At 41.6% G+C, this 24,982-nt stretch overlaps 1 protein-coding gene across 1 annotated transcript in view; it reads right to left on the bottom strand.

Annotated features, from left to right (window-relative positions):
* Positions 1 to 1,001: 1,001 nt before the first annotated feature.
* BOD1L1 (biorientation of chromosomes in cell division 1 like 1) overlaps positions 1,002 to 24,982 on the bottom strand; it is a 39,193-nt gene continuing 15,212 nt past the window's right edge. Inside the window, 18 exon segments of the mRNA XM_033060869.1 lie at positions 1,002 to 2,133; positions 3,275 to 3,418; positions 5,050 to 5,203; positions 5,648 to 5,732; positions 5,838 to 5,872; positions 8,662 to 8,707; positions 10,605 to 10,639; positions 10,719 to 10,794; positions 11,573 to 11,595; positions 15,337 to 15,435; positions 16,233 to 16,242; positions 16,244 to 16,318; positions 16,952 to 16,977; positions 16,980 to 17,030; positions 18,099 to 18,186; positions 19,057 to 19,100; positions 21,481 to 21,550; positions 22,918 to 22,979. Coding sequence (XP_032916760.1) covers positions 2,025 to 2,133; positions 3,275 to 3,418; positions 5,050 to 5,203; positions 5,648 to 5,732; positions 5,838 to 5,872; positions 8,662 to 8,707; positions 10,605 to 10,639; positions 10,719 to 10,794; positions 11,573 to 11,595; positions 15,337 to 15,435; positions 16,233 to 16,242; positions 16,244 to 16,318; positions 16,952 to 16,977; positions 16,980 to 17,030; positions 18,099 to 18,186; positions 19,057 to 19,100; positions 21,481 to 21,550; positions 22,918 to 22,979 — 1,232 coding nt within the window. The 3' untranslated portion in view covers positions 1,002 to 2,024.

Here is a 24,982-nt window from a genome sequence, read left to right as displayed (position 1 = left end):
AAATCAGAGCTTTGTCAATCATTATAACCTATCAGAAGAGATCTGCCTGTGAAACAGGCAAATATGAACTGTCCCAGGGCAGGACAGGTAAACCAGCAGACAGAAGAAATGATAATAATGCATAGTCCAGTGGCAAGGCGTCCTTAGGAACCTCCTGAGCAACCTCATTACTGAATTCAGGTGTAAGGGAACAAATGGAACAGGTGCAGGGAAGGACTCAAATCCCACCTAAAGTCTGGAAAGTACCCATGGAAAAACAAGCAGCTCAGCCTGTTTAGCTTTACAGAACAAAGGCTGAGACAAAATATAAAACTTTGGCCTATGTATACTGCAGGGGGCAAAGGGAAAAACAAAAGGAAAAAAGGAAAGATTCAACTTCTCCTACAACTGTGCATAAACATCAGTATTAGTAACATACAGAAATATATCAATCAGTATGCTAGCAAGGTATGTATTAATATGGCAGTAGAGTTAAGGTAGAAAGTAAAATTAATTAATTTTCAGAGCTAAGATATTTTCTTCTTTCAGACTAATTTGCTTAGAAAAGTATTATGTGAGCACTTTCATAGTGTGTTAAGGCAGGCAAACAGTTACACACTTGCCCTACTGTTTACATAGGCAAAATACAAGCACCTGTGAACATTTTTAAAAGACACTAATCAGGTAAAGCTTATAGACATGACTCCAACCAGACACATTCGTAAAGACAAGTCCCACAGTAAAACAATTAAAGGAAAATAAAATATGGCAACTCAGAGTTTTGACAAACATTTTGTATTTTTATATAAAATCTCAGTAAGAAACCTAGCAGAATATCTGACCGAAACATCTGCCTTACAACAAGTTCAAAAAAAACCTCACAAAAAAAAGAGAAATAAAGGAAAAAAAAAGTAAAATTCCAACCCCCAAAATATTTTTTAATTGTAAACCAGAATATCAACAAAACACTTAAAATAATCTCAGATTGTTTGGCAATTCAACACATCATAACAAGAGACACATTTGATCATAAGAAAAGTTTAACTTTATATACAACTTCACTTGAACATTTGCTCTTACCAGAGTTAATATACATTAAAAAAAGATTCTGGCAATAATACCAGCTTCTATTTTTAATACCTGTGTATAAAATGTAACATAAAATGCTGAAGCTCTATAGTTAGGAGAAGTGACATTTGATTTGGATGGGTCCCTCTTTGTTGAAAAAGATAAACACTGAAAGAACAAGTGTTTAGTTGCAAAATGAAACTGTTTCATTTTAGGTGGTATTGGTTGACTGTGAATAAATCTAACGTAGTACTGTATATTTCTTGAAGTTGGTAATAAATTTACAAGTGAAAATATAATCTAGTAAGATTACATTTTAAATGTCATACTTCGTCACAAATGTGAACAGAAAGGAGCCAAGTCCCTTTCACTATGCTATACTACTTTAATGCATGCGAGAAAAATATTTTACCAACTGTCTGAGCATATTTTAGAGAACTTCAGATTTTAGACACCCTGGGGGAGCAGAGGGGAAGTTTCCTACTGACATCTGCATAGAATGTAAAATATATAATTAAAAAACCCTAAGGTATATACTAAAGTTTACAGACCAATGCTTTCCATATAATAAATAAAATGTCCATTATTGATTCATACACAGAGTAAAATACAACCTATTTTTACAAGTTTATGTACAAAGTGTATTAGTCGGCACATGGGTGCCTTATGGGTTGGAAGCATCTGCATTAGCATGTCACATTGGGAAACTCCAACTTTCCAAGTCAGTGATAAAATATATAACTACTTTGTTTTTCATTCAGATACAAAGTAAACTTATTTTTCATCTGAAATAAATGTACATAATATTCTGTATAAACAATAGTTTATAAAGCTGTTTAAAATGTAACTTAAAAGTACTGCATTGTTTAACTCAGAGCTCTGAAACAAGCACGTGCAAATCCCTTTGCTTTAAAAAAAATAGAAGCACAGATGTTTGTTTTCCTTTTGACTCTTCCAAGAACAGTACTGGCTGGTAATTATCGTTTTGCTTTCTTCAGTGGCGTCTCCTCTGTTTTCTGCTGGCCTTTTCTCCGTACCACTGTTGGGCTGCCCTCCCTTTTACGCTTGGCTGACTGCACCTTTAACCTGAAAGGCATTTTTAAAATTATTTTCACAATGGTAGAGCCTGTAAAAAAAGAGTGGTCAGGCACATTCTGTTCACAGGGCTGAACTAAACTGTCCATCTCTGATGAAATGTCCATCTCTGATACATGAGACGAAAACTTACTATTAAAACACACTTCTTAATAGGATATGGGAACTAATTCTGTACGTTGGAGAGCACTCCCTATGTAGAATTTGGGGCCAGAATTCTCCTTCTTCCTTCTCTTTCTCTGGAAAGATTTGTGCATTGAGAACACAGTGCACTACATTACCCTGTCATCTCACAGAGGCAGAATAGCAGCAGTAGTGTCCCAAGTCCTGCATACACAAGATGGAGTACAAGGCAGACATCGTGTATCCTCACTCTGTGCATCACACACCCAACTACATGCTCACCGTATTTCAGCTGCAACTAACTGTAAATGGGCTTAAACTCTTGGCCATTCATAAGCACACAAAATAATGGGGTTGAAGTGAACTGTCACAGCCATCAGTGCACAATGCACATGTTCTCCAGGCTTAGCCTGAAGAAGCTGACACATTTTAGAAAGGAGTCAGCTACAAGTGTTTGGCATACAACACATTTGACATGTAAACTACAAGATGCAGAGCAACTGTGCATCACATTTGTTACTTATTTTCTTGGGATTCTGCACTGTGATCTCAGCTTTACAAATTAAAAAGTATACCAGGAAAGGAAGGAAAGGGAAATAGATTCAAAACTTGGTATAAGGCTCTCAGAGTTTCTCCTCTTTTCATCAGTTGATCTTAGAATCATGCCATCATACTTACCTTTAACTTGAACTACATATGCTCTCAACCCCCACCCAGGAAAGAATCACAGATGAAGTTAAAATACTACATAAACAGCATTTTCAGATTCTCCCAAGAGGTTTCCAAGGATATAAAGAAAAAAAATCTAGTCTTCCAAATGTCAAATAAAGGAAGAAAAAGAAAAATGTAAACAGAAGAAAATCCTTTAAAAGCTTTTATATATCACACAAGAACAGAACAAAACTAGTCTGCTGTTCAGATTTTCAAGCAGTATGTTACATATAAGGAAAGGATCACTGTAGTGCCTTCCAAAACAAATACTCAAAGTAGATTCAACTTTAATACTTACTGTGTCAATGGAGGAGATTTATTAATTTTTGTATCACTTGGAGATCTTTTTTTAGCTGCTAGTTTCTTTCGTTTTCTAGGAGAAACTGAACTTGGACTGCTGCCTTTAGAAGTTGCACGTGTGGTTGGCTTGCTGGACTGTTTTCTGTAATACAGAAGAATGACAATTTATATATAACAAAATACTTTTACCAAGTCAATTTCTTCTTGCATTCCAAGTGCAGATAATTATGACTGCACAGTATTTGCAACAAGTAAACTGAAGTTGCCAAAAGAAATAGTGAAAAAAACTATTTGCCTGCTTTAAGACATGCTAGGATGCCAAGCTATGTATTTTTGTATCAAATGTAGAATCAAAAGGCTGCTTTACTGACAAAATTTGGTATTTACAAAAAAAACCCAAACCAAACCAACAAACCAATCCATTCCAAATCCTGCAATAATTTTTGTACATAAGTGTCTATGTTTAAAAAAATATCTTGTCTGGGTCCACTTATATAAGCTTTGGTATCCACAAGTTCAGAAACATGAAAAACTGGCTACTGGCAATTAATTTCATTACTTAAGTCAGAGAAATCCAGCAATGCTGAATATGAAGAAGCATCCTCTTCCACAGAATTATTCCCAAATGCTACTTATAAAATGCAGACTGTATACTGCACCTTAAGGTGGCTTTCTTGTAATCACAGCTAGAAAGATAGTGTTGGAAATTGGAGACATAACCCAAATCTATAGAAAAGCAGATGTTTCCACAAGCAAGCAGAATAAACCCACAAATACTTAAACCTTTATTACAAATTTAGAGTTAACAATTATATGAGACTAAACAAAGTGCCTTTGTCTTTACCAAAGCAAACCTGCTGTTTACTAAGTGGCAGTGGTAAACCTTCACAGTTTTTATGCAAATGAAGAATCATGCAACTACTTTCAAATTCAGTTCTGAAATTATCAGTTCAAGAGCAGTGTGGCAACTGTGCTTCAAGTACTGCCCAAAGGCTAACATATAATATATACAATATAACATATATATCCTTAGAGGTAAGTATATATTGTCAATTGAAAGTCTTCTCACCACCAACACAAAAAAAAAATCCTGTACTTCAATTCTCTTCTGTAAGACAGCAACACAAAACTTTCCCAAAGCTGCTATGTTTCATGGTTTCCACAATAAGATGAAGAGGACTAGCTCTGCTAGAATTCAGTATGCTACAGAGAGACAGACCAGTGCTAAGGCAGATGAAGAATGGCTTCCTGAAAACAGAACTCTTGCTATCCACACTTGTCTTTCGCAGCAAGATTGCTCTCCAAGCTTGCAGATCACCATACTAGAAATACTCCAGTATTGCAGATTAATGTTTTTAACTTGGACAGTACTTAAAGAAAAGACAGGGATAATTTTATTTTCACCTTGCTGCAACACCAAATACCAAATGGTGAATTGTACAGTCAACACTGATGCGCCATTTTACCCATCAGAACCAAGCATCCTTAGATTCAAATTCTGAGGCATCACTAAGATGAAGAGTGCCAACAGGATCAATTCTTACCTTGTCACATACTCAAGATGCCTTTTGAGACCCTAACAGTTTCCTTTAACCTCACCTTTTATCTCTTCATTCTTAGAAGAGTGGTACTAGAACCAAAATTATTTGGGAAGTTCTCATCAGTTTAAAACAAACAAACAGAAAAGGCAAAAAAGAGGAAGCAACAACCTCCTCCCTGCAAATCCCACAACAACTGGAAAAAAGCTTGTTATTGAAGTCTCTACACAGTTACCTTTGAGCCTCTAATCTTGTGGCTGATCTAGTTGTGGCCCCAGAATTTGCATCATTGTCTTCCTCACCATCTTCTTCCTCCCCCTCCTCTTGCTCTTTTAGTTCATCTTCAGAAGATGTTAATTTCCGACGTTTCTTCTCTGGCTCCAGTGTTTCTGTCCATTTAAAATTTTACACATATGCTATAATTTTCCAAAAGGCCTCCAAAAGGACACGAACACATAATTTAGAAAAGGTATTCTAGTCACAAGTCCCACTTTCAGTAAGTAATTTTCCATTTCCTTCGTATTTCAACATTTTTAATTCACACTTGTTTGACTTAATCTTGCTAACACATTCACCACAGTTTACTTACACAGCTCATAGCCAGAATTCATAGAAAATTCATGAGGCTTTATAAAAGCATCTGGGATGTAGCAATTCTGACATGAGATTACAGCAATTTACACATATTTACATAATATTTACACTAGTGTAACTCAATGATTTTTCCTCAAGAAAGGAAAATTGAATAAAGCTTATCTTGCTGCTATTAGTAAACAGAAAGGCACAGCAGTATTTTCTGTTAGGAGTAGCACAGTTTCTTTCTCATGCTTTACCCGTTTCGTCTGATTGAACCAGAGAGCGCCTGGGCTTTCTTCCCCTTTTACGCACAACCATTTCTGCTTTCTCAGCTTCGTCTTCCTGAAAAAACAAAATGGAACCATGTAAGTCAAGAACTATTTACTTTACATAGAAGACAGACATTTTTCATTATACACTGCTTGTAAATTTACAAATTGCACTTACATTTGTTGTTTCTTTCTTATTAGATATGTCTGCACCTAAAAAGAAAGGAAAGAACAAAACTTGATGCTGAACTTCAAATCTTTCACCAATCAATTTAAAAGGGAGTTCTTTTATACTCTCTCAACTATGCATAAACATCACAGTAGCTCAAAAAACATTTCATGTCTCTATAATTTAGAAAAGCTTTGCTGTACTTTGTTATATACAGAGACTGGGACAATGATTAAATTTTTTTTTAAGTACTAAGGTTTTATATGACTGACAGAATTGCTTTTTTGGATATGTTGTTTTGCTTTAATGGAAAAGCAGAAGTTACTCAGCCCCTTTAACTACTGTCAACCAATTACAGAATCACAGAAAAATTTGGCACATAAACAGTTCTGGAGGTCACCTAGTCCAATCTCCTGTTCAAAGCATGGCTAAGTTAATTAATCATACTGCACAAGATCTTGTTCAGTCCAATTCTGAAAGTCTCCAAGACCACGGTCCCTGCAGGTGAACTGTTCTAGTGCTTAACTGTGCTCATGCTAAAGCACCAAGACAACTGAGTGAAGACACCATTTAAAACCTTCCAGTATGCAAATTACATGACTTCCTCTGCTGAAATACTTCTTCCTTCCAACTCAGTGATTTTTACAGGCTAGCCTACATATGTTAAAACAGATTTTTAACTCTACATCCCATGTCTCAACTTGGTATCTTTCATGGTTACCACTTTAACTCTGTGATGAGAGAAATTATTTTACAAAGCTTTTGAACTCTGTCAAACAGAATTATCCCTAAACATCACCAGGATGTTAAGAGATAAAAATCCTTAGCAATAGAAAAGAGAAGCAACCTAAATAAAAGCAAGCTTTTATAACCTTTTTCCCTTGCCATAAAATTGCTATCTAATTTCTGAAAGCTAAAGAAAAGAGGACACAAACTCTAAAGCCCTCACCAATTAGACTAAGAGAACAAACAAAAGAATGTCAAGCACAAAGGATCTCAAAGAGCAGAAATGTATTATAAAACCCACACATAAGCCTTCTGGCACTGTTTGTAAGGTTATGGGGAAAAACTTTTATACAAAATCAAATGAAGTAAACAAAAAAATATTTAAGTATTCAAAAATAAGTGAACTAAAACATAGGACTGTCCATTGTGTTAAGCTCTTCACACAACATAAGCACATGCGTAATATAACCAGCTGGTACTGTGTTCAAAAGAGATACTTCATAATTCTGGTATATTTCGGCAAATTTTTAGCAAAGGGTTTTTTGACTGAAGAATAATCCCATCTAGATCCATGACATTGCATTAACAGACAAACCTCTAGAAGATATGAAAATATAGTACTTTTGCCTAAAGATAAGCATAAAAATAGTATTATTTTTAGATACTATATCTTACTAACTTTAGAGCAGCAACTGTTAATTAGTGCTATGAAATTAGTTTCAAATTCAGTGAGTGTTATGGGAGGATGACACCTTCAGAAAACATGTATCTCTTTACTGCATGTGCTGTAGTGACCAAAAATAAAACTCTGCATCCTACTCTACATGTAGGTCTGTCCCTAATGCAAATCCTTACGTGGAACACCAAGAAACTACCAGAGTAAGTGAACTGCACAGAGAGATCCAATTGGTTTCCTTTTCATTGCCAGGGGTTCTCAACTCCTTTATGCCCAGGAATACTATTACAGGATGAAATATTTAACAGTACATTCCACTTTATACACTCCTCTTAACATTGCTGTGATATCAACAGCCTTTTGCCCAGAAAATATAAATATTGCATAACACACTCAAAAGTACACAGTCAAGCGTGTCCTTTTGAATAAAAAGCAAAGTAGAATGCACTTTCATTTCATTCTCACATTCTTGTCTGTTCTCTTTGCAGCTCACAGGAGTCAAGTACCACACAACAAGCTAACAATCCAGAGACAATTCTGAAGCATATGGATTAAAGCTGACATTTTAACAAATGTGGAGAAAATAGGAAACAGTCCATATGTGCAGTGCAGCCAGATTAGTGTATCTGTAGAAACCTAAGCTTTTGGAAACTCCAGAAGATTTGTTTTGTAGACTTGGTTTCTCAGGTTTTTTGCATGTTTGTTTGCATTTGTTACAAACCATTTTTTAACCTACTTTCAGTTCACCTGCTTCCTACAACAGGTTTTCAAAGTTTTTTTTAATGAATGGCTATAATTAAAAAGACACATTTAATCAACCAGTGCAGTTCAGGCTCTATACACAAGAAAAATTAGGAAAGAAATAGAAAGGTATTTCACTTAATTCTATTTTAGTTTGAAGCATTAAAGCACATTTTTGAGTCAAGCTAAGAACGATGTTCCAAAGATCTTACAGCAGTTGTGAAAAGAGAAAGAAATATCCCCTCAGGATACCCCTAAGATCTTTAGATACATATCCACAAATAAACCAATTAACTGAACAAAATTTGAAATGCAGTAAGTGTGATTGATTGGCACTGTATGAAAGAAAACACGCAGAAATGGAGAAGAGTCACAAAGAACCAGTCTGATGGGGTACCCACCTTCCTCTGAAGCTCTGCCATGTACTTAGCCCACTCAATTATTTGGTATATTCTGCAATGTATTATTCAGCACTGAGCAGTGCTGCTGCATCTTTGAACTAAGTTCTTACCAATCTACTCTTTTTTGAAAAGAAAAACTTGGTAGCAATTAGGGACAAGTCTTCATCTCTTTCTTCAGATGTTTTAATTTATGAATAACACTGACTGCCAAAGATGATGTCAGGATGAAGAAGGACAGAAGAAGAACCCTTTTCTATCTTTCATGTTGAGGCAGGCATCATTTGCTTACCTGTTTGAGGTGTTTTGCCTCTGCTTGCAACAGCAGGAGACTGCAGCTGAAATTTAAAAAAGTGGGTTTTTAATTTAAAGAAAATCAGAAAAATTAAGCATTGTGTTATATAATCACAGAAACTAGCTCATATTCATTGTAGAATGTATCTGTAAATTGTAGAAAACATGAACACTAATGAGCACTCAAAAGTTTATACTGAATTTAAGAGTAGGATCCATTTTTTCTATTTTAATAAATAACTGAAACAAGTCAAATCAGTCCATAAACCAAATCACAGCACTTTTAATAAACTGACACTAAATTCATTGCAATAAAAGACACAAAAGACAAAAGCAGTTTCAGTCAAACACATTTCTGAGTATTCAATTATCAATAAAGAAGTTACTGCAGTCACCTTTATGCAATCCCACACACAGAATTACAGAACTACAACTCACCAGAAATTGTTTATTTACTCAGAATGCAGAAAAAGCTAATATATAATTACCATACTGTCCTATGATGAATGTCCAAAAACTTCAGTGCTTTCACCACTGAATGACTACACCAGGATGCCTATGGTTCCTCCAAAGCAGCCCTAGGGAAACTGTCATGCAAAGCGTCTCACCTTCGAGAGCCCCTGTCTCAGATGGAGGGCAGGAATCACTCCTCCCTGAGCCAGCCTGCAGCTGACACCAAGCACTCACTCTTTACTACAACACCTTAAAACACTTCAATCAGAACAAGATGATTCTGCTCCAGTACTGAGGGTTGCCAATGTACATCTATTTCTGAGGGTGATTTTAAAATTAATTTAATCCTTAATTGGACAAAAAAAGCACCCCAAAAACCAACCAAACAAAAAACAACCCATAACATCAAAACCAAAAAACCAAATACCAAAAGCCACACCAGTTCAAATTACATTTCATTAAATTAATATTGGAAAAAAATTAATTAGGAAAGACGAGGAATTCTGAAACAGAATTCCAGCCCACCTGTAAGAAGGGACAGAACTCAAAGGCTGCCTGAAATAGGAGGACAGAACGAGCAGAGACAGTAATTCCTTTTGTTCATAAACTAGGTAAATTCCCAAGATTCCTAACAGCCATGCCAGCTGGTGCCTCACCAGGCAAGCAGCAAGGAAAACCCGAGTTTCAACACAACTTCATTTTTAAAATCCCCCATTTTCTATGCAATAATGTTGATTCTGAAATAGAGGAATTCCCTAGAGAGAAGCCTTTAAGCAGAATATATCCAACTGCCTGTACTCCACAAACATGCCTGACCCATCACTGCCCTGTGCTGTAATCCAACTGGATTGCAGAAACAATACCAACAGACCGCTTCTTAGCTAGTGAATATCTTCACAGGGGTTAGGAAACAAACTACCACTGAGCTTTAAAAGAGACATGTTTCATGAGCTCCTAGGTTACTCACTAGTATGGCTCTATCTCTTGCATTAACTGTAATGTTACAATATATATGTAATACAACTGCTGTACATGTCTTATTTTACAGCTACGAGAAGATTCTATGTGCTATTATCATGATACATCAGTAGAGGGGAAAAAAGTCATTCTTGAAATAAAGTCACCCCTGCTCTTCAGGCCAAAATTTCTCCCAGTACAAAATAAAAGACACATATGCACACCACCAGGAATTCACCCTGCACACAGCTATATATTGCTAGCTAGCATAACACCTAGATTTGTAACAAGTGATCTAAGTGTGAAGCTGATAGGCAGGTTTGCTATGTTCTGACTTAACACTATATTTTGCTTAAAAAAGTTCAGCTACATTGAGATACTATCAATAATTTTCATTTGCTTAGACTGAACTCAATTATCAAGTGTTCTGTAAGATGTTTCTGAAACAAATGAAATACTGTTAACTGTAAAACAGATAAATGGTTCTTGACATACTGTTTAAATGCACCCAAACAAAATAAAGGCACTTACATTCCCAGTGCTCATATCAGCTTTTGACTCCCCACCTGAGGGAAGAAATATGAGTTCAGAACTTGAATGTCACTATTATCCTTGTTTTTCACACAGGTATTATGAACTACTTACCACCAGGTTGTACTGCTTCAAAGAGATATTTACGAGGCCGTCCCCTTTTGCGTTTCACTACTACGGGTTGATTTTCCTATTAAAAACAAAGGACAAAAATATTTTACTTATATAACTGACCTTTGGCATTTGAGCAATACAATCCAAAGACTGCTAACTGAATTCATATTGTGACAATGGCAGAAGTAGTACTTTTAAGCTAAAATAGATGAGGCAAGTTTAATAGCAAGAGACACTGCCTGTTACAAAATAAACTAATATAGGTGAAAAGAAACAAGACAACTCTCAATTATACAAAATTCACAGTGATTTGACTCAGGCACAAAGCATGTCTGAGAATGCAGTGCCTTTCTGCTCCCTTAGCCCCAAAATCTCTATCACTTGGTCTCACACATGCTGTTGACTTACCCCATACAAGAACTCCAAAATTTACACCCATGAGCCCCTTTTCCTAGCGCCATATAGCACAGGTTACATCCTGTAGGTTGAGCAAGCGCTTCAGACAATTAGTATCTTAATTATCCCAATAGACAGACTGCTGCTATTCTTTATATAAGCAGGATCTTTAGCAAATAAAGGCCCTGTCCTTGAAGTTTTAAGCTTTGAAAGAGAACTTTTAAATAACAAATACAGCCGTACGCTCAGACTGCAAAATCTCCAATAACAGACTTTTCTCTTATATACAAGGCAAGATTAAATGCCTCATTCAGCATTTACTGAAGTTTAGCAGTATCTACCCCCAGAATGGTTCTTAGAGACTCAAGTCTTGAATAAAAATAAATATAAAAATGTCTTTTTAAATTTTCTTGTACTTCCAAATTTGAGGCAAAATCCCCAAATAATAAACCAAACACCTTTCTGATATCAGTGTCTATTTCTAGAGGCCAGCATAAATTTTTATCTCAAGGATTCCGACATTTGTTTACAACCCATACTGTTGAACATCTCAAGTACATGCTTAGGCAATAGTATTAAGACTTTAAAATTTGTTAAAAGATGGTGTTTTTTTTAAAGGCAAGTTGTATTTGTTAATGACTAAATTGTACACATCAATTACAAACTTTGCAGAAAAACATGATTTCTATACAACACAACTCTATATAATTGCTTTCTAGACACTTTGTAAGCATTATTAAGCTTAGGAAGGGAGTTAGTCCTACTTTGATAACGAGACATTGATGTCTTATGGTGAGTTTATACTTTGTGACAGAACTAAGTCAGTCCTTGGTACTTACAGTACCAAACAAATCTTCACAATTATTTCTTAGTAGGTGAAGACTATTTTTAATACTGCTGTCAACAAAATACACAGTTATGTACTGAAAGACAGTACTGTGAACCTGCACTATCTCAGTAAGTTACAGTAATTTCACGACCATAAGGCGCACCGGACTATAAGGCGCACCCCCCGGGAGCCGGCACATTTTGCAACTTTGTAGATCAGATAAGGCGCACCGGTCTATAAGGCGCACCGGGTTTTTTTTTTGCAGCGAGGCTCCGCCCCCAGCTCCTCCCGCACGCTTGCTGGCCGAGGCCCCGCCTCAATCCGGCAGCCATTGGCTCCCGGGCCTGCCTGTACCCGGCAGGGCCGGGCTATGCCCACCGCCGCTCCGTGCAGCATCCCCAGGGCCCCGCTGTTCCGGGAGTTCCCTGGCGCTCCGGGTGACCCAATGCCGGCAGGCTTGCCCCCGTGCCGCCGCTGCCCCGATTCCAGCTGCTTGCCCCCTCCCCCGCGTGGCAGCGCTCCGATTCTGGCGGTTTTCCCCCTCTCCGCATGGCGGCCGCCGTGCTTCCTGGGGGTTTTTCGCCCCCCCCGCGCGGCGGCCGCCGTGATTCCGGGGGCTTTCGCCCCCCCGCGCCGCGGCCGCCGTGCTTCTGGGGGTTTTCGCCCCACCCGCGCGGCGGACCGCCGTGATTCCGGGGGCTTTCACCCCCCCCCGCGCGGCGGCCCGCCGTGATTCGGGGGCTTTCGCCCCCCCCCGCGCGGCGGCCGCCGTGATTCCGGGGGCTTTCGCCCCGCCCGCGCGGCGGCCGCCGTGATTCCGGGGGCTTTCGCCCCGCCCGCGCGGCGGCCCGCCGTGATTCCGGGGGCTTTCGCCCCGCCCGCGCGGCGGCCGCCGTGATTCCGGGGGCTTTCGCCCCCCCGCGCAGCGGCCGCCGTGCTTCTGGGGGTTTTCGCCCACCCGCGCGGCGACCGCCGTGTTTCCGGGGGCTTTCGCCCACCCCGCGCGGCGGCCGCCGTGATTCCGGGGGCTTTCGCCCCACCCGCGCGGCGACCGCCGTGTTTCCGGGGGCTTTCGCCCCCGCCCGCGCAGCAGCCGATCCGATCCCCGCGGCTTTCGCCCCCCCGCGCAGCAGCGATCCGATCCCTGCGGCTTTAACACCCCCCGCAAGGGAGCCGTCCCAATGTCGGCGGGCCGGCCCGCGCGGGGGCGGCCCCGAAGCCGGCGGGGAGGCCCCGATATCGGCGGGTCCGCCCCGCGCGGGGCGGCCCGAAGCGGCGGGAGGCCCCGATACCGCGGGGTCCGCCCCGCGCAGGGGGGCCCCGAAGCGGCGGGTCGCCCCGCGCGGGGGCGGCCCCGAAGCCGGCGGGAGGCCCCGATACCGGCGGGTCCGCCCCGCGCGGGGGCGGCCCCGAGCCGGCGGGGAGGCCCCGATACCGGCGGGTCCGCCCCGCGCGGGGGCGGCCCCGATGCAGGCGGGGGCGGCCCCGATACCGGCGGGTCCGCCCCGCGCGGGGGCGGCCCCGAAGCCGGCGGGGGCGGCCCCGATACCGGCGGGTCCGCCCCGCGCGGGGGCGGCCCGAAGCCGGCGGGGCGGCCCCGATACCGGCGGGTCCGCCCCGCGCGGGGGCGGCCCCGAAGCCGGCGGGGAGGCCCGATACGGCGGGTCCGCCCCGCGCGGGGGCGGCCCCGAAGCCGGCGGGGAGGCCCCGATATCGGCGGGTCCGCCCCGCGCGGGGGCGGCCCCGAAGCCGGCGGGGAGGCCCCGATACCGGCGGGTCCGCCCCGCGCAGGGGCGGCCCCGAAGCCGGCGGGTCCGCCCCGCGATCGGGGGCGGGCCCCGCGGCGGGGCGGCCCCGATACCGGCGGGTCCGCCCCGCGCGGGGGCGGCCCCGATGCCGGCGGGGGCGGCCCCGATAGCCGGCGGGTCCGCCCCGCGCGGGGGCGGCCCCGAAGCCGGCGGGTCCGCCCCGCGCGGGGGCGGCCCCGAAGCCGGCGGGGAGGCCCCGATACCGGCGGGTCCGCCCCGCGCGGGGGCGGCCCCGAATGCCGGCGGGGAGGCCCCGATACCGGCGGGTCCGCCCCGCGCGGGGGCGGCCCCGATAGCCGGCGGGGCGGCCCCGATACCGGCGGGTCCGCCCCGCGCGGGGGCGGCCCCGAAGCCGGCGGGGAGGCCCCGATACCGGCGGGTCCGCCCCGCGCAGGGGGGCGGCCCCGATGCCGGCGGGGGCGGCCCCGATACCGGCGGGTCCGCCCCGCGCGGGGGCGGCCCCGATGCCGGCGGGGGCGGCCCCGATACCGGCGGTCCGCCCCGCGCGGGGGCGGCCCCGAATGCCGGCGGGGCGGCCCCGATACCGGCGGGTCCGCCCCGCGCGGGGCGGCCCCGATGCCGGCGGGGGCGGCCCCGATACCGGCGGGTCCGCCCCGCGCGGGGGCGGCCCCGATGCCGGCGGGGGCGGCCCCGATACCGGCGGGTCCGCCCCGCGCGGGGGCGGCCCCGAAGCCGGCGGGGAGGCCCCGATACCGGCGGGTCCGCCCCGCGCGGGGGCGGCCCCGAAGCCGGCGGGGAGGCCCCGATACCGGCGGGTCCGCCCCGCGCGGGGGCGGCCCCGATGCCGGCGGGGGCGGCCCCGATACCGGCGGGTCCGCCCCGCGCGGGGGCGGCCCCGATGCCGGCGGGGGCGGCCCCGATACCGGCGGGTCCGCCCCGCGCGGGGGCGGCCCCGATGCCGGCGGGGGCGGCCCCGATACCGGCGGGTCCGCCCCGCGCGGGGGCGGCCCCGAAGCCGGCGGGGAGGCCCCGATACCGGCGGGTCCGCCCCGCGCGGGGGCGGCCCCGATGCCGGCGGGGGCGGCCCCGATGCCGGCGGGGGCGGCCCCGATGCGGCGGGGGCGGCCCCGATGCCGGCGGGGGCGGCCCCGATGCCGGCGGGGGCGGCCCCGATGCCGGCGGGGGCGGCCCGATGCCGGCGGGGGCGGCCCCGCATACGGCGGGGGCGGCCCCGATACCGGCGGGTCCGCCCCGCGCGGGGACGGCCCCGATGCCGGCGGGGGCGGCCCCGATACCGGCGGGTCCGCCCCGCGCGGGGGCGGCCCCGATGCCGGCGGGGTCGGCCCCGATGCCGGCGGGGGCGGCCCCGATACCGGCGGGGGCGGCCCCGATACCGGCGGGTCCGCCCCGCGCGGGGGGGCGGCCCGATGCCGGCGGGGGCGGCCCCGATACCGGCGGGTCCGCCCCGCGCGGGGGCTGCCCCGATGCCGACGGGCTCTCACTCCGGGGTGGCAAATGTTGCAACTTTGTAGATCAGATAAGGCGCACCGGACTATAAGGCGCAACTTCCGGTTTTGGGGGGAGATTTTAGTCAAAAGGGTGCGCCTTATAGTCGTGAAATTACTGTAACATGAATAAGACCACTCACCTCTGGAGAATTTCATTTGATTCCAGACTGCGCTTTTTTTCTTTTCAGACATTTCCTGTTCAATGTCAAATTCATCTTCACACATACAAAAGAAAAAAAAAAAAAAGGAAAAAAAAGAAATTGTATACCTTTGTTTTGTTAGGCAAAAGAAATAGTAAAAGCCACAACCTCTACACTGAAAATGTTATTTCATTCTTTAGCCCAAAATTCTCTAAAAACACCAGCAGAAATCAACACTGTTTGGCTTGTAGCAAGTGTATTGGTCGGCCAAAATGCTTCCTCCAAACACCAGATGAATTAGGAGGTTCTTCTATTTTAAGGTAAAAACAAACTAACATCAGGGAACCTTCTCAAACTGTTCCCACAAAGACAGACTGAAGTAACATCAAAGCCACATTACTAATGTGAACACACCATCTTTTATTATTTATTTTAGTGCAACTTACACGCTTTTCTGGTTGGTTACTCTACACAAACAAGACTGATTTGATGGTTTATGACATGGACTTCTACACAGAACAGCTGTGCTTGTGGTCAGAATTAAGAGATGCTCTTATCACATAATGCTGACCATTCTATTTTCCCCACCTATCTGTTTATGTCCCATTAGCTTTCCTACCCAAGATACATACTGAAGCAATAGTGGAGTGAATGGGTGGTAACAGCAAAAACATCAAACTTTTCTCACCATTAAAGAAACTAAGATTAATGCATTATTTGATAGCAGTAGTAGAGCAGAAATCAACTAGAGAATACATGCAAGTATATTTGCTGGGATCAAGTTTCCAATTTCTCTCAAAAATAATTCAATGAAAAGAAATGAACATTCAGTATGGGTTCAGAAAATCTGCCATAACGGGTGATTTAATTACCTTTTTCTTCCCACAGTACTTCTGGGAGGTGTTTGTGTTACATCAGTTTCTTTGGACACTTCTGCTGCATCACCTGAAATAACTTCCTACATTATTTTGAAAACAAAAGAGGAAAGATGTTTTACTACACATTAAAAATCATTGCCAGTTACACTAAAAACCCACCCCACCCCGGTACATGAGTAGTTATTTTACCTCAAGATTTTGCACTCTGAAAAACTTTGATGCTGAGAACCTTCATCACAAATCCGTGGGTGAGATAGTCCCAAATATACTGCATGTACTCCTGCAAAAAACATCTGCTCTGTCCTAATTCCTGTTTTGATTTAGCGAATCAGTACAAAGGCCAGAACTCAGGGAAAGTGCAATTTACCCTCTTGAAGACCTCAGATCAGTATGTCCCTGTAGACACTGATCTGTCTGGAAAGCTTGCATCCAACAATGCTCCATGAGATCCCAAGCTCCTACTTATTGTACAACTCAGTCCTCTCAGTCTTCCACACCTCAAAGAGACTCAACAACAGACCCCTGCCTTTTTTTTTGTTTTTAAATGGTCCTCCCCCACTGAAAAGTATCAGTAGTCAGTTCCTTTGTATTCAAGACAATACAAAAGTAGCTTAATTATGGAAACACCTCTCCCAAATAAACTGCTGAAGAAATAATGACTAAGATCTGAATCTTATTTAAAACTGCAGAACATAAAAGAGTTCTGAAAATACCTTGATGTTACCAGGTTTCATTTTGGACACTGACTTTGCTCATCATCTTTTAGCACATCCTGAGCAATCACCTGGTTGCCTGCAAAAAGCAAGTGACAATCGAAGTATTAAAAGGTGTCTTCTGTATTTGTCATATTTTCATGTCACTTTTATACCAGCTCACTATTAGTGAGATGCAAAATATGAAAAGCAGCATCTTACTTTCAAAAATACAAACAGAAAGTTATGCTAACCACGCTTTGAAAAGAGAAGACAACACAACAACAGAAGAAAAGCCACATGTTTCTTATACATACAGGTATGGCTTGTTTTGTTTACTTGTTTGTTTTCAAAAACAAGCTCAAAATTGAAATATAGTAGGTAACACATCAAGAAATAAAACACCCACCTCAACTTCAACTCATCCAGAGACAGGGAAAGTAGTTAATATTATGTGGGACACTAATGAATATGACTTTCAATCACTCACTTTATCAAATCAAAATTCTTAGAAGAAGAATAAAAGCTCTTATAAAAATGCTATTATTAATGATACTAACATTTTTTCTAAATTGTTCTGATGCTGAAAAGACAAAAGAAGTTGAATCTAAAGCTTGAAGAGATATATTACACTGTCAGTCTTGTAATTACTATATCAACAAAATGCCCAACTTATTTAGATGTTAGCTGCATCTAAATTTAATTTAGAAATGTTTATGCCATTCAATGGACTGAATTCCTTCTTGCTTTTTGCTTCCAGACAAATAAAAGGCTAAATATATTTCTTTCCAACCTAAGGAAAGGAAGCATCCAACACCACAAAGTCTATTGAAAGTTTATATTTTCCTGATGATCAGCTTCCTCATCTTCTATTTTAAAAGGATAACATTAGTAAGTATTTTACAGACTAAAAAAAAAAGTTTCTTCACTTATGACTGAAGAACATACTATAATGCTCTTCTCTGCAGCAATTAAATTTGTTATATTTTATCAAATATATTAACTGTAGCATTAGAAGTGGTTTTGGGAATATAAATTGCTTTGGAGTTTGGAATTTCCCCTATTCCATTCTTTTCTCAAAAATACCATTTTATGGCCTCACCACAGTAGAACACAGTTTTGCCACAGAAAAGCTGTGCACAAATTTGTGTACTTCTGTATCACTTACGTTTTTCTTTATCCGTTGTTTCTGAAGACTTACATTGTACCCCTCTAGATCTATGTTCTTCAGTTATCTGGCTAGCCAAGTTTTCCACCTACACACAAAACACAAAGATAACTTTTTTTTCCCATGTAGTTTATAAAACACGGAAGGGAGAAACTTCCCTACTTGCTACTTCCAAGTACAACATACATTAAAATGAAAGCAGCTGTTACAAAGGAATTTATTCCTAGAATTCAAGTAACATTCCTACTACAGAACAGCACAATCAAAAAACTTCAAGCTTGCAGTATTTTCAGAATTTTTGATTGATATTTGTATTGAAAAGAAGTCTCAGAATTAAGCGTCCTACTACATGTTTTAAAAGCAGTTCATCACAGTAAATCAACAGAGTATTTCTGGATTTAAAGGACATTCTCCGACATGCAGGAACAATAGAATTATCATTAGCATCAGAAAAGTGGCCAACCAGCATTTCAATATAGTAATAAATAAATTTACTACCCAAGTTTAAGCAACCACAAACACAATTTCAGCCTGCTACCTGTATTAAATGTCGTGGTTTTGCTCCATAAGATACACTTTACATTTGCAAGTTTCCCAGTTATCCCTCTCGTGAAAGACAGCAGACTGCACTAAAATAGGTTTGCAATTGTGATCAAAACCCCCAAGAATAATCCCTATTTTTCCCCTCTACTCTCATGGAGATCAAGCTTCTCTTTTCTGCCAGTTAACAGTCTTGAAATAGCCATAGACTATGGAACAATAACACAAGATTTATTTACAGACAGATTTAAAGAATAATTAGACATCAACCTACACAGCTGCAGAGTCTCAAATATAGGCTCTGCATATATAAAAATAATATTTTCCTTTACAGAATATTTAATGTAAATAGAAATAAATTCAACTAAGAGAAAAGCAGCGTGGATTTAGAGAACACATTTGAAAAACAAGTACTTACATGAGAAGTTTCTCTTTCTAAAGGAATATTCTTCTGCAGCTTATCTGTTAAAAATAATTTTAACACAATCAGAAAAGTTAAGCAAGCAGAAAATATCACAGTATACTCTACTTCACCTCCCTGAAAATATTCCAGAGAACCTGAAACGATGTAAACTTACTTTCAAGGTTGGTACTAAGAGACATCCAATCTTCTCTTTAAAAATATACACACAAAACAAAACAAAAATATGAATTTCTGAGCACAGGATAACTGAGAATCACTTTATGGCTGAAATACAGGCAAAGGGGCTGCCATCTTTGAAATTTATGGTGACTTTGAAATTTCAAATATAGCTCTACCATTTCAATCAGAATTTCATGCATCACAATAATCTTAGATATTGGATCATGGGATGAAGTAAAATGTGATTAAGCTACATAATGCCTTCCAGAGAATTAAAATTTGCATAACTGTACTGCTGAGACCTGTAGAATGCACGTAAGGAAATTGTCCAGTTGCTAAACTCTAAGTCTGATGGAATAGAGCCTCAGCCTTCCATATCACAAAATAGGGAAAATAATTATGAGAGTTGATGAGTCGGTCTGGAGTTTTGAAAGAATTCCTGTAACTTTCAATACACAAAGAGAATTACAAAGAAGCTGGTTTATCAAGTGTTCTTAAAATCTGATTCATAAAAGCACCAAATTAATACCTTGATTAAAAAAGCTGCTAAAACATTCCAAGTAACTTTCCCTCCAGCTACAGTAAAATAAATCTAAAATCAAATAAAACCACGGGTTTTTTTTACATAGTTTTATGTATTTTGTAGCTCCTTTCTTAAATCTCCATGTTTAGCAATGTTTCTTCCACAGCTGTACTGCTGAGTTTCACATCTTTCAATTTTTAAAGCAGTGTCAAATGAAGAGCTAGTTCCTACCCACTCAAACAGCAATGATTTGTTTACATTCCAAAGAATCTTGGACTACTAAACTACTGTGTCTGCTGTTCATATTCAGTGACAGGACACACATTTGTCTTTTAAACAACTTCCTTTTACGTATGTTGAGCTGTATGTATACATGCATGCATATATACATACAAATAGAGACCATTGTGGGGGAGAAAAAACCTCTCTACCAAGATCTACAAAGCATTTGTCTTCAGTATGTCATATCCAACATGATTTACACAGCAAATGGACTTTTGTTAAACATTTTACAAGAAAGAAGATTATCTCAGCTAGTTCAATCTGCACATCCAAAATTTTAAGTACTGTCTGGGTGACTGAGTGATGGAAGTGGCAGAGTTTTAAAGGCACTTCAAAGAAATCTCCAGAGAAAAACCTGCTCAAATTTTAGACCTGCCATTCTGAAGTCTACATTCTTCTAACCAATTCTCAGGGTTTACATTTGCTTTCTTGCGAGCAGAGCATGTCTCTTACCACTCAGCTGAATATACACCATGCTATAACCAGGTATATGAATCTGACCTACCCTGAGAATAAAAAAAAAATTCCAAAGTCTTATAGAAATGCTCATATCTCACCTTACCGTTGGTTTTGTTTTCTATTTGGTATGTCTAAAAATTAAAAGTGGGTTTAACAGTGTGTCCCTTCAAAGCATGCAGGCTTTCAGTTGCAACTTTCTGTTAGAGGAAATGCATCTTTAACCTCCCTGGACAATACAAGCAGCAGTAATACTGATACCTCTGGGGATTCATTTTAGTTCTGCTTGTTATTCCAATAACTGAGGATTAGCTCTCATCTGGTAGTGCTGTAAACATCATTTGTAATGCATCTGGAGCATAAAATCCATCAAGACGGGCACAAAGGAGTTTTTTGGTCTGACTGAAGATCAGTTTAAGCACACAGCAAAGTGAATTACTGAGCAAAGATCCAAATTGACTAATTGAGGTTCCTAACTAGATGATTACCTACTTATAACTGCTCTTCAAATTTGAGTGGATGGTCACAATTATTTTAATTTTTTGGAGAGTATGAAGAAAAAAAACCCCAGACATTCTCTGTAAAGTCTCTGTGACTTGTCATATAGTACTTACTATTTTCACATCCTCACAAGGCCTGTCACAGACCTTAAAACCAGGATGTTCTAAACCTATAAGGAAGAAAGTTATTCCTTGGGGAAGTTTCTATATCTTTCTTGGACAAATGCTTTTCTTTATTTGCTGATTTTAAGTAGAATATTACCAGTGTACTTTTAAAAAAAATTCTTTCCTACTTTCAGTATATCATGCTGGAAAAAAAAGTCTGACCTCTCCTTTCCTACAAACCAAATTCAAGGGCCCTGAATTCCTAGATACATTTAAAGATTTCTGAAGGCTTTCTTCAATTCCTTTATACATCATACATCACAAATCTGCAACCCTCCCAACATAAGTAACAGGTCCCTTCAGCATGAAAGTTGTTTTCATTATAAACATCACCTTTTTGCAATTCTTTAGTCTGAAGGTCCACACATTCCTCTTCACTTCTTGCAATTCCAGGCTGCTGTGACTAAACACAAAAGCAAAAGAAACAAATATTGCTGATATTCAGAACAGGTATGCCACACTCTGCTCCTTCATGCCATGATTAACATTGTCTTATCATGAACTATGAAAGCTCTTCAAAAGCTTTCTTATTGGTACATCTATTAAGAAGGAGCAGTCAGAGCTAAGTTCAACAGTACTGTATTTAGATTTGACCCTATAGTTAACATTAGTACCAGAGATTAACTTAAAAAAGCAGATTTCAGGAATTCAAGGTGTAACATCTACTCTGAGTTCCAAATATAAGCAATAGCCTAGAAATGTTCATCCATACAAGGAAAACAGGATCTGCTATGTATAACGAGGTACACTGATCTCCCTTGAATTTGTGTTTTGGGTGAATTTTTTAGGTTTGCTTGATTTATTAAAAAAAAAAAAGTTCAGAGCAGCTCCAAGTTACCATTGCATAAATAATGCTATATGGAACTAAGTGTATTAAGTCTGATCTGAACATTGCAAACTCAGCTACAGCTCCACATTATGGCTTTACTGACTCTAGAACCATGTTATGCTGGTAAACAGTGCATCTGTTTGCAGGTGGAATATCAGTAATTCCCACCAGACTGAAGCTGACTTCCTCTTTCCTGTAGTCCACCCTTTCACAGATGCTTGAATCTCTGAACCACGTTATCCCTCAAAAGCTTATTCTCAGAGCTTGGCAAGATACATGAATCACTCCTGCATCTGAATAAAGAATTAAAACATATGGAATCCTGCCTACTGTGGAACACAGCCCAGACACGCAGACTCAGCTTTGGTCTTACACAAGCTATAGGTGACCAAGAGCCCAAACACCCTGGATTATCCAGGCTGCCCCTCTCTTCTGTGACAGCAGATAACGGGGCTGTACTTATCAGAACACAACAGCAGCGAGCGTTGCTCAAACACACGGGTGTGCGAGTCTGGAGACTGGCCAGGAAGGGATGCAATGCAATGCACAGCAGTGTAGGTTTGTTTACTGGCTCAAAGGACTAAACCAACATTTGCCAGCTCTAAGAGCTGGGGTGGCTTTTTTACAAGTGCTATCAAGCAACATGCACACAGTACAATCAAAAACAAACTTCAGTGTCTCTGCCACAGAAGGAATATGGTTGAATGAGAGAATTATTCCTAACAAAGAATAACATGGACAGCCCACAATCTAAAAGCCAGCTTCTTAGAAAACCACAGCTCAATAATGTGAAAAATTACTCTTTCAAAGTTCTCTAGTTTAAATCTTTTAAAGTTCCATTTTTGATGCACAAAAATCAAAAGGCACAGGAAGACACCCTAGCAAGATGTATGAATAAGCAAGAAACAGTGCAGTTAAAATTTTCAAAATAACATAAATACCTTGGCAGTTCTCAAGGTACTTTCTAGCTCTTCTGCCAGCTTTGGTAAGGCTGCATTATTGCCTAATGAAACACAAACACATTGGAATTATCAGATTACTTTATGCATTTATCTCATGCTACAGGAGAATGTTACTTCTTAGTACAACCTCATGAATACAGCACATGAACTTAAACCTTGTGGACAACAAACAATTGCCAGTCTGCTTACAGCAAACCAGCTCAATAAAACCTGAACTTGGCATCTCCTAGAACACAAGTATTGTCACATTTTCCTTAAATACAAAAGGCTTGGAAAATATGGGGTATCAGGATTTACCACAGCTTACTTAATGAATTCTGACTTGGGCTTTTTTTTTCTTGCTTGTTTATGAATTCTAACTTTGTTTTTTTTCTTCCTGCTTTTCCTTCAGAAAACATCAGGAGATTTTTTAGACCTAATTCCAAACAGCAAACAACCTTCTGTATTAATAAATGCAGAGCTAGGAGTTAATACTAAGGATATATTTTGCTTTAAGTGACAATTAGGTCTAAACCTGTCAACTCTAGAACCATAACCACTGAAAATGTCCAGTTTCTACAGAGACTGAAAACTCAGTTCCTGCTAGCATCAATCTGGTTTCAGAAAATCATAAAACCCCCTTCCCCTTTCATTCCCCAGGGGAACAACTGTATGCTTATAACATCTTAAAAACAGGCCATGGCAACAGCATTGTCACGTGATTTCTACAGCATTTTTGGAAACCTATTTCAGAAGCCTGTTTAGACAGCTTTTCCCAAACAGAAAGAAATAGTTACAACATGATAATTCACCAATGATGCATGTGAAGTGATTAAATTATGGTTGCAGTTCACAGAGTAAGTACCATTACCATTTACAAAAGCTACATCAATGGACACCAAAGATTGAGGCAAGCACCGAGATAGGAATACTTTACTGTGTAGCATTTTACACTGTCGTGGCTCATTTGCCTCTTGTATAGACTGCAAATAATATTTTTCAAGCTTACTAAACCAGCATCTTTCCTAGGAAAAATCCTCACATCTCAAAATCTGCAGAGACAGCTTTGTGAATCCAAACATCAATAAAACTAGAGAATAAAGCCAGTCTTTGAGAAACTGGACCTAACTCCACATTAAAAAATGTTTTTTTTTTTAATTATAGCAAAGACAGACATGAGAAAGAAAAGATTTAAAAAACAGCACTTGATCAGCATTATTCCACTTCCTGTGGCATGAACAGATTTTTCTACAGTTTAAATACTCCAACATTTATAATGAAGTCACAATCTTGATTTCATTATAGCATCTACACAATTCATTAATTTTCAAAAAAATTGGTGCTTCAGCTACTTTAGAGGGTCAAAGAGATGCAAGGTCAAAACCAGCAGAATGTTCATTACACTGTATTTTAGGAACCAACAACCATGCAGATTCACTTCAAATGTTCATGTGGAAAAAACAGATCTGGATACAGAGCATGATATCCTTAAGGCTATATATATTATCATTTTCTACTTAAAGGAGTCATCTACTGCTCACCTAACATACTTATCTAGGATAACTGGCTTTGTAAAACAAAGCAGAACCATTCCAAGTGTATTCACAAGACAAAATGAAGTGCAATACAGTGAATTTGAACATTACCACTAAATAATGACCCAAAGAAAATCTGCAGTTATGAATAAGGACAGCCAATCTTAACCTTCAAAATTAGTATGACGTTTTCTTTCTAAAATGATGAACATGTCAAAATGAAATGCATCCTATTTCCTAAAACACCTTTTTGACTTTTGTAACACATTAATAACAAAATCCACATGTACCTCCACAATAATTACCCCTTGCAAATAACTTTATACACTAGCTGAAGACTAAGTCAATGCATTTTAGTAGTTTTTTGCACTCTAATATTTGTTTTGCAACACAACTCCAGTAACTGTGCCGAGTTGGTCTTGTCCACCCAGAATCACATGCTTATTTATTTGCCACCAATTCTTAAGTATATTAATAGCCATTTTGCAACAAACAAAGAAGTGAAGTACATTTGAACAGTACATGTTATT

The sequence above is a fragment of the Catharus ustulatus genome, chromosome 5 (genome assembly GCF_009819885.2).
Source record: "Catharus ustulatus isolate bCatUst1 chromosome 5, bCatUst1.pri.v2, whole genome shotgun sequence".
Classification (NCBI taxonomy): domain Eukaryota; kingdom Metazoa; phylum Chordata; class Aves; order Passeriformes; family Turdidae; genus Catharus; species Catharus ustulatus.
The sequence above is the reverse complement of the archived record's forward strand: the minus strand, read 5'-3'. Positions and strand labels throughout refer to the sequence as shown.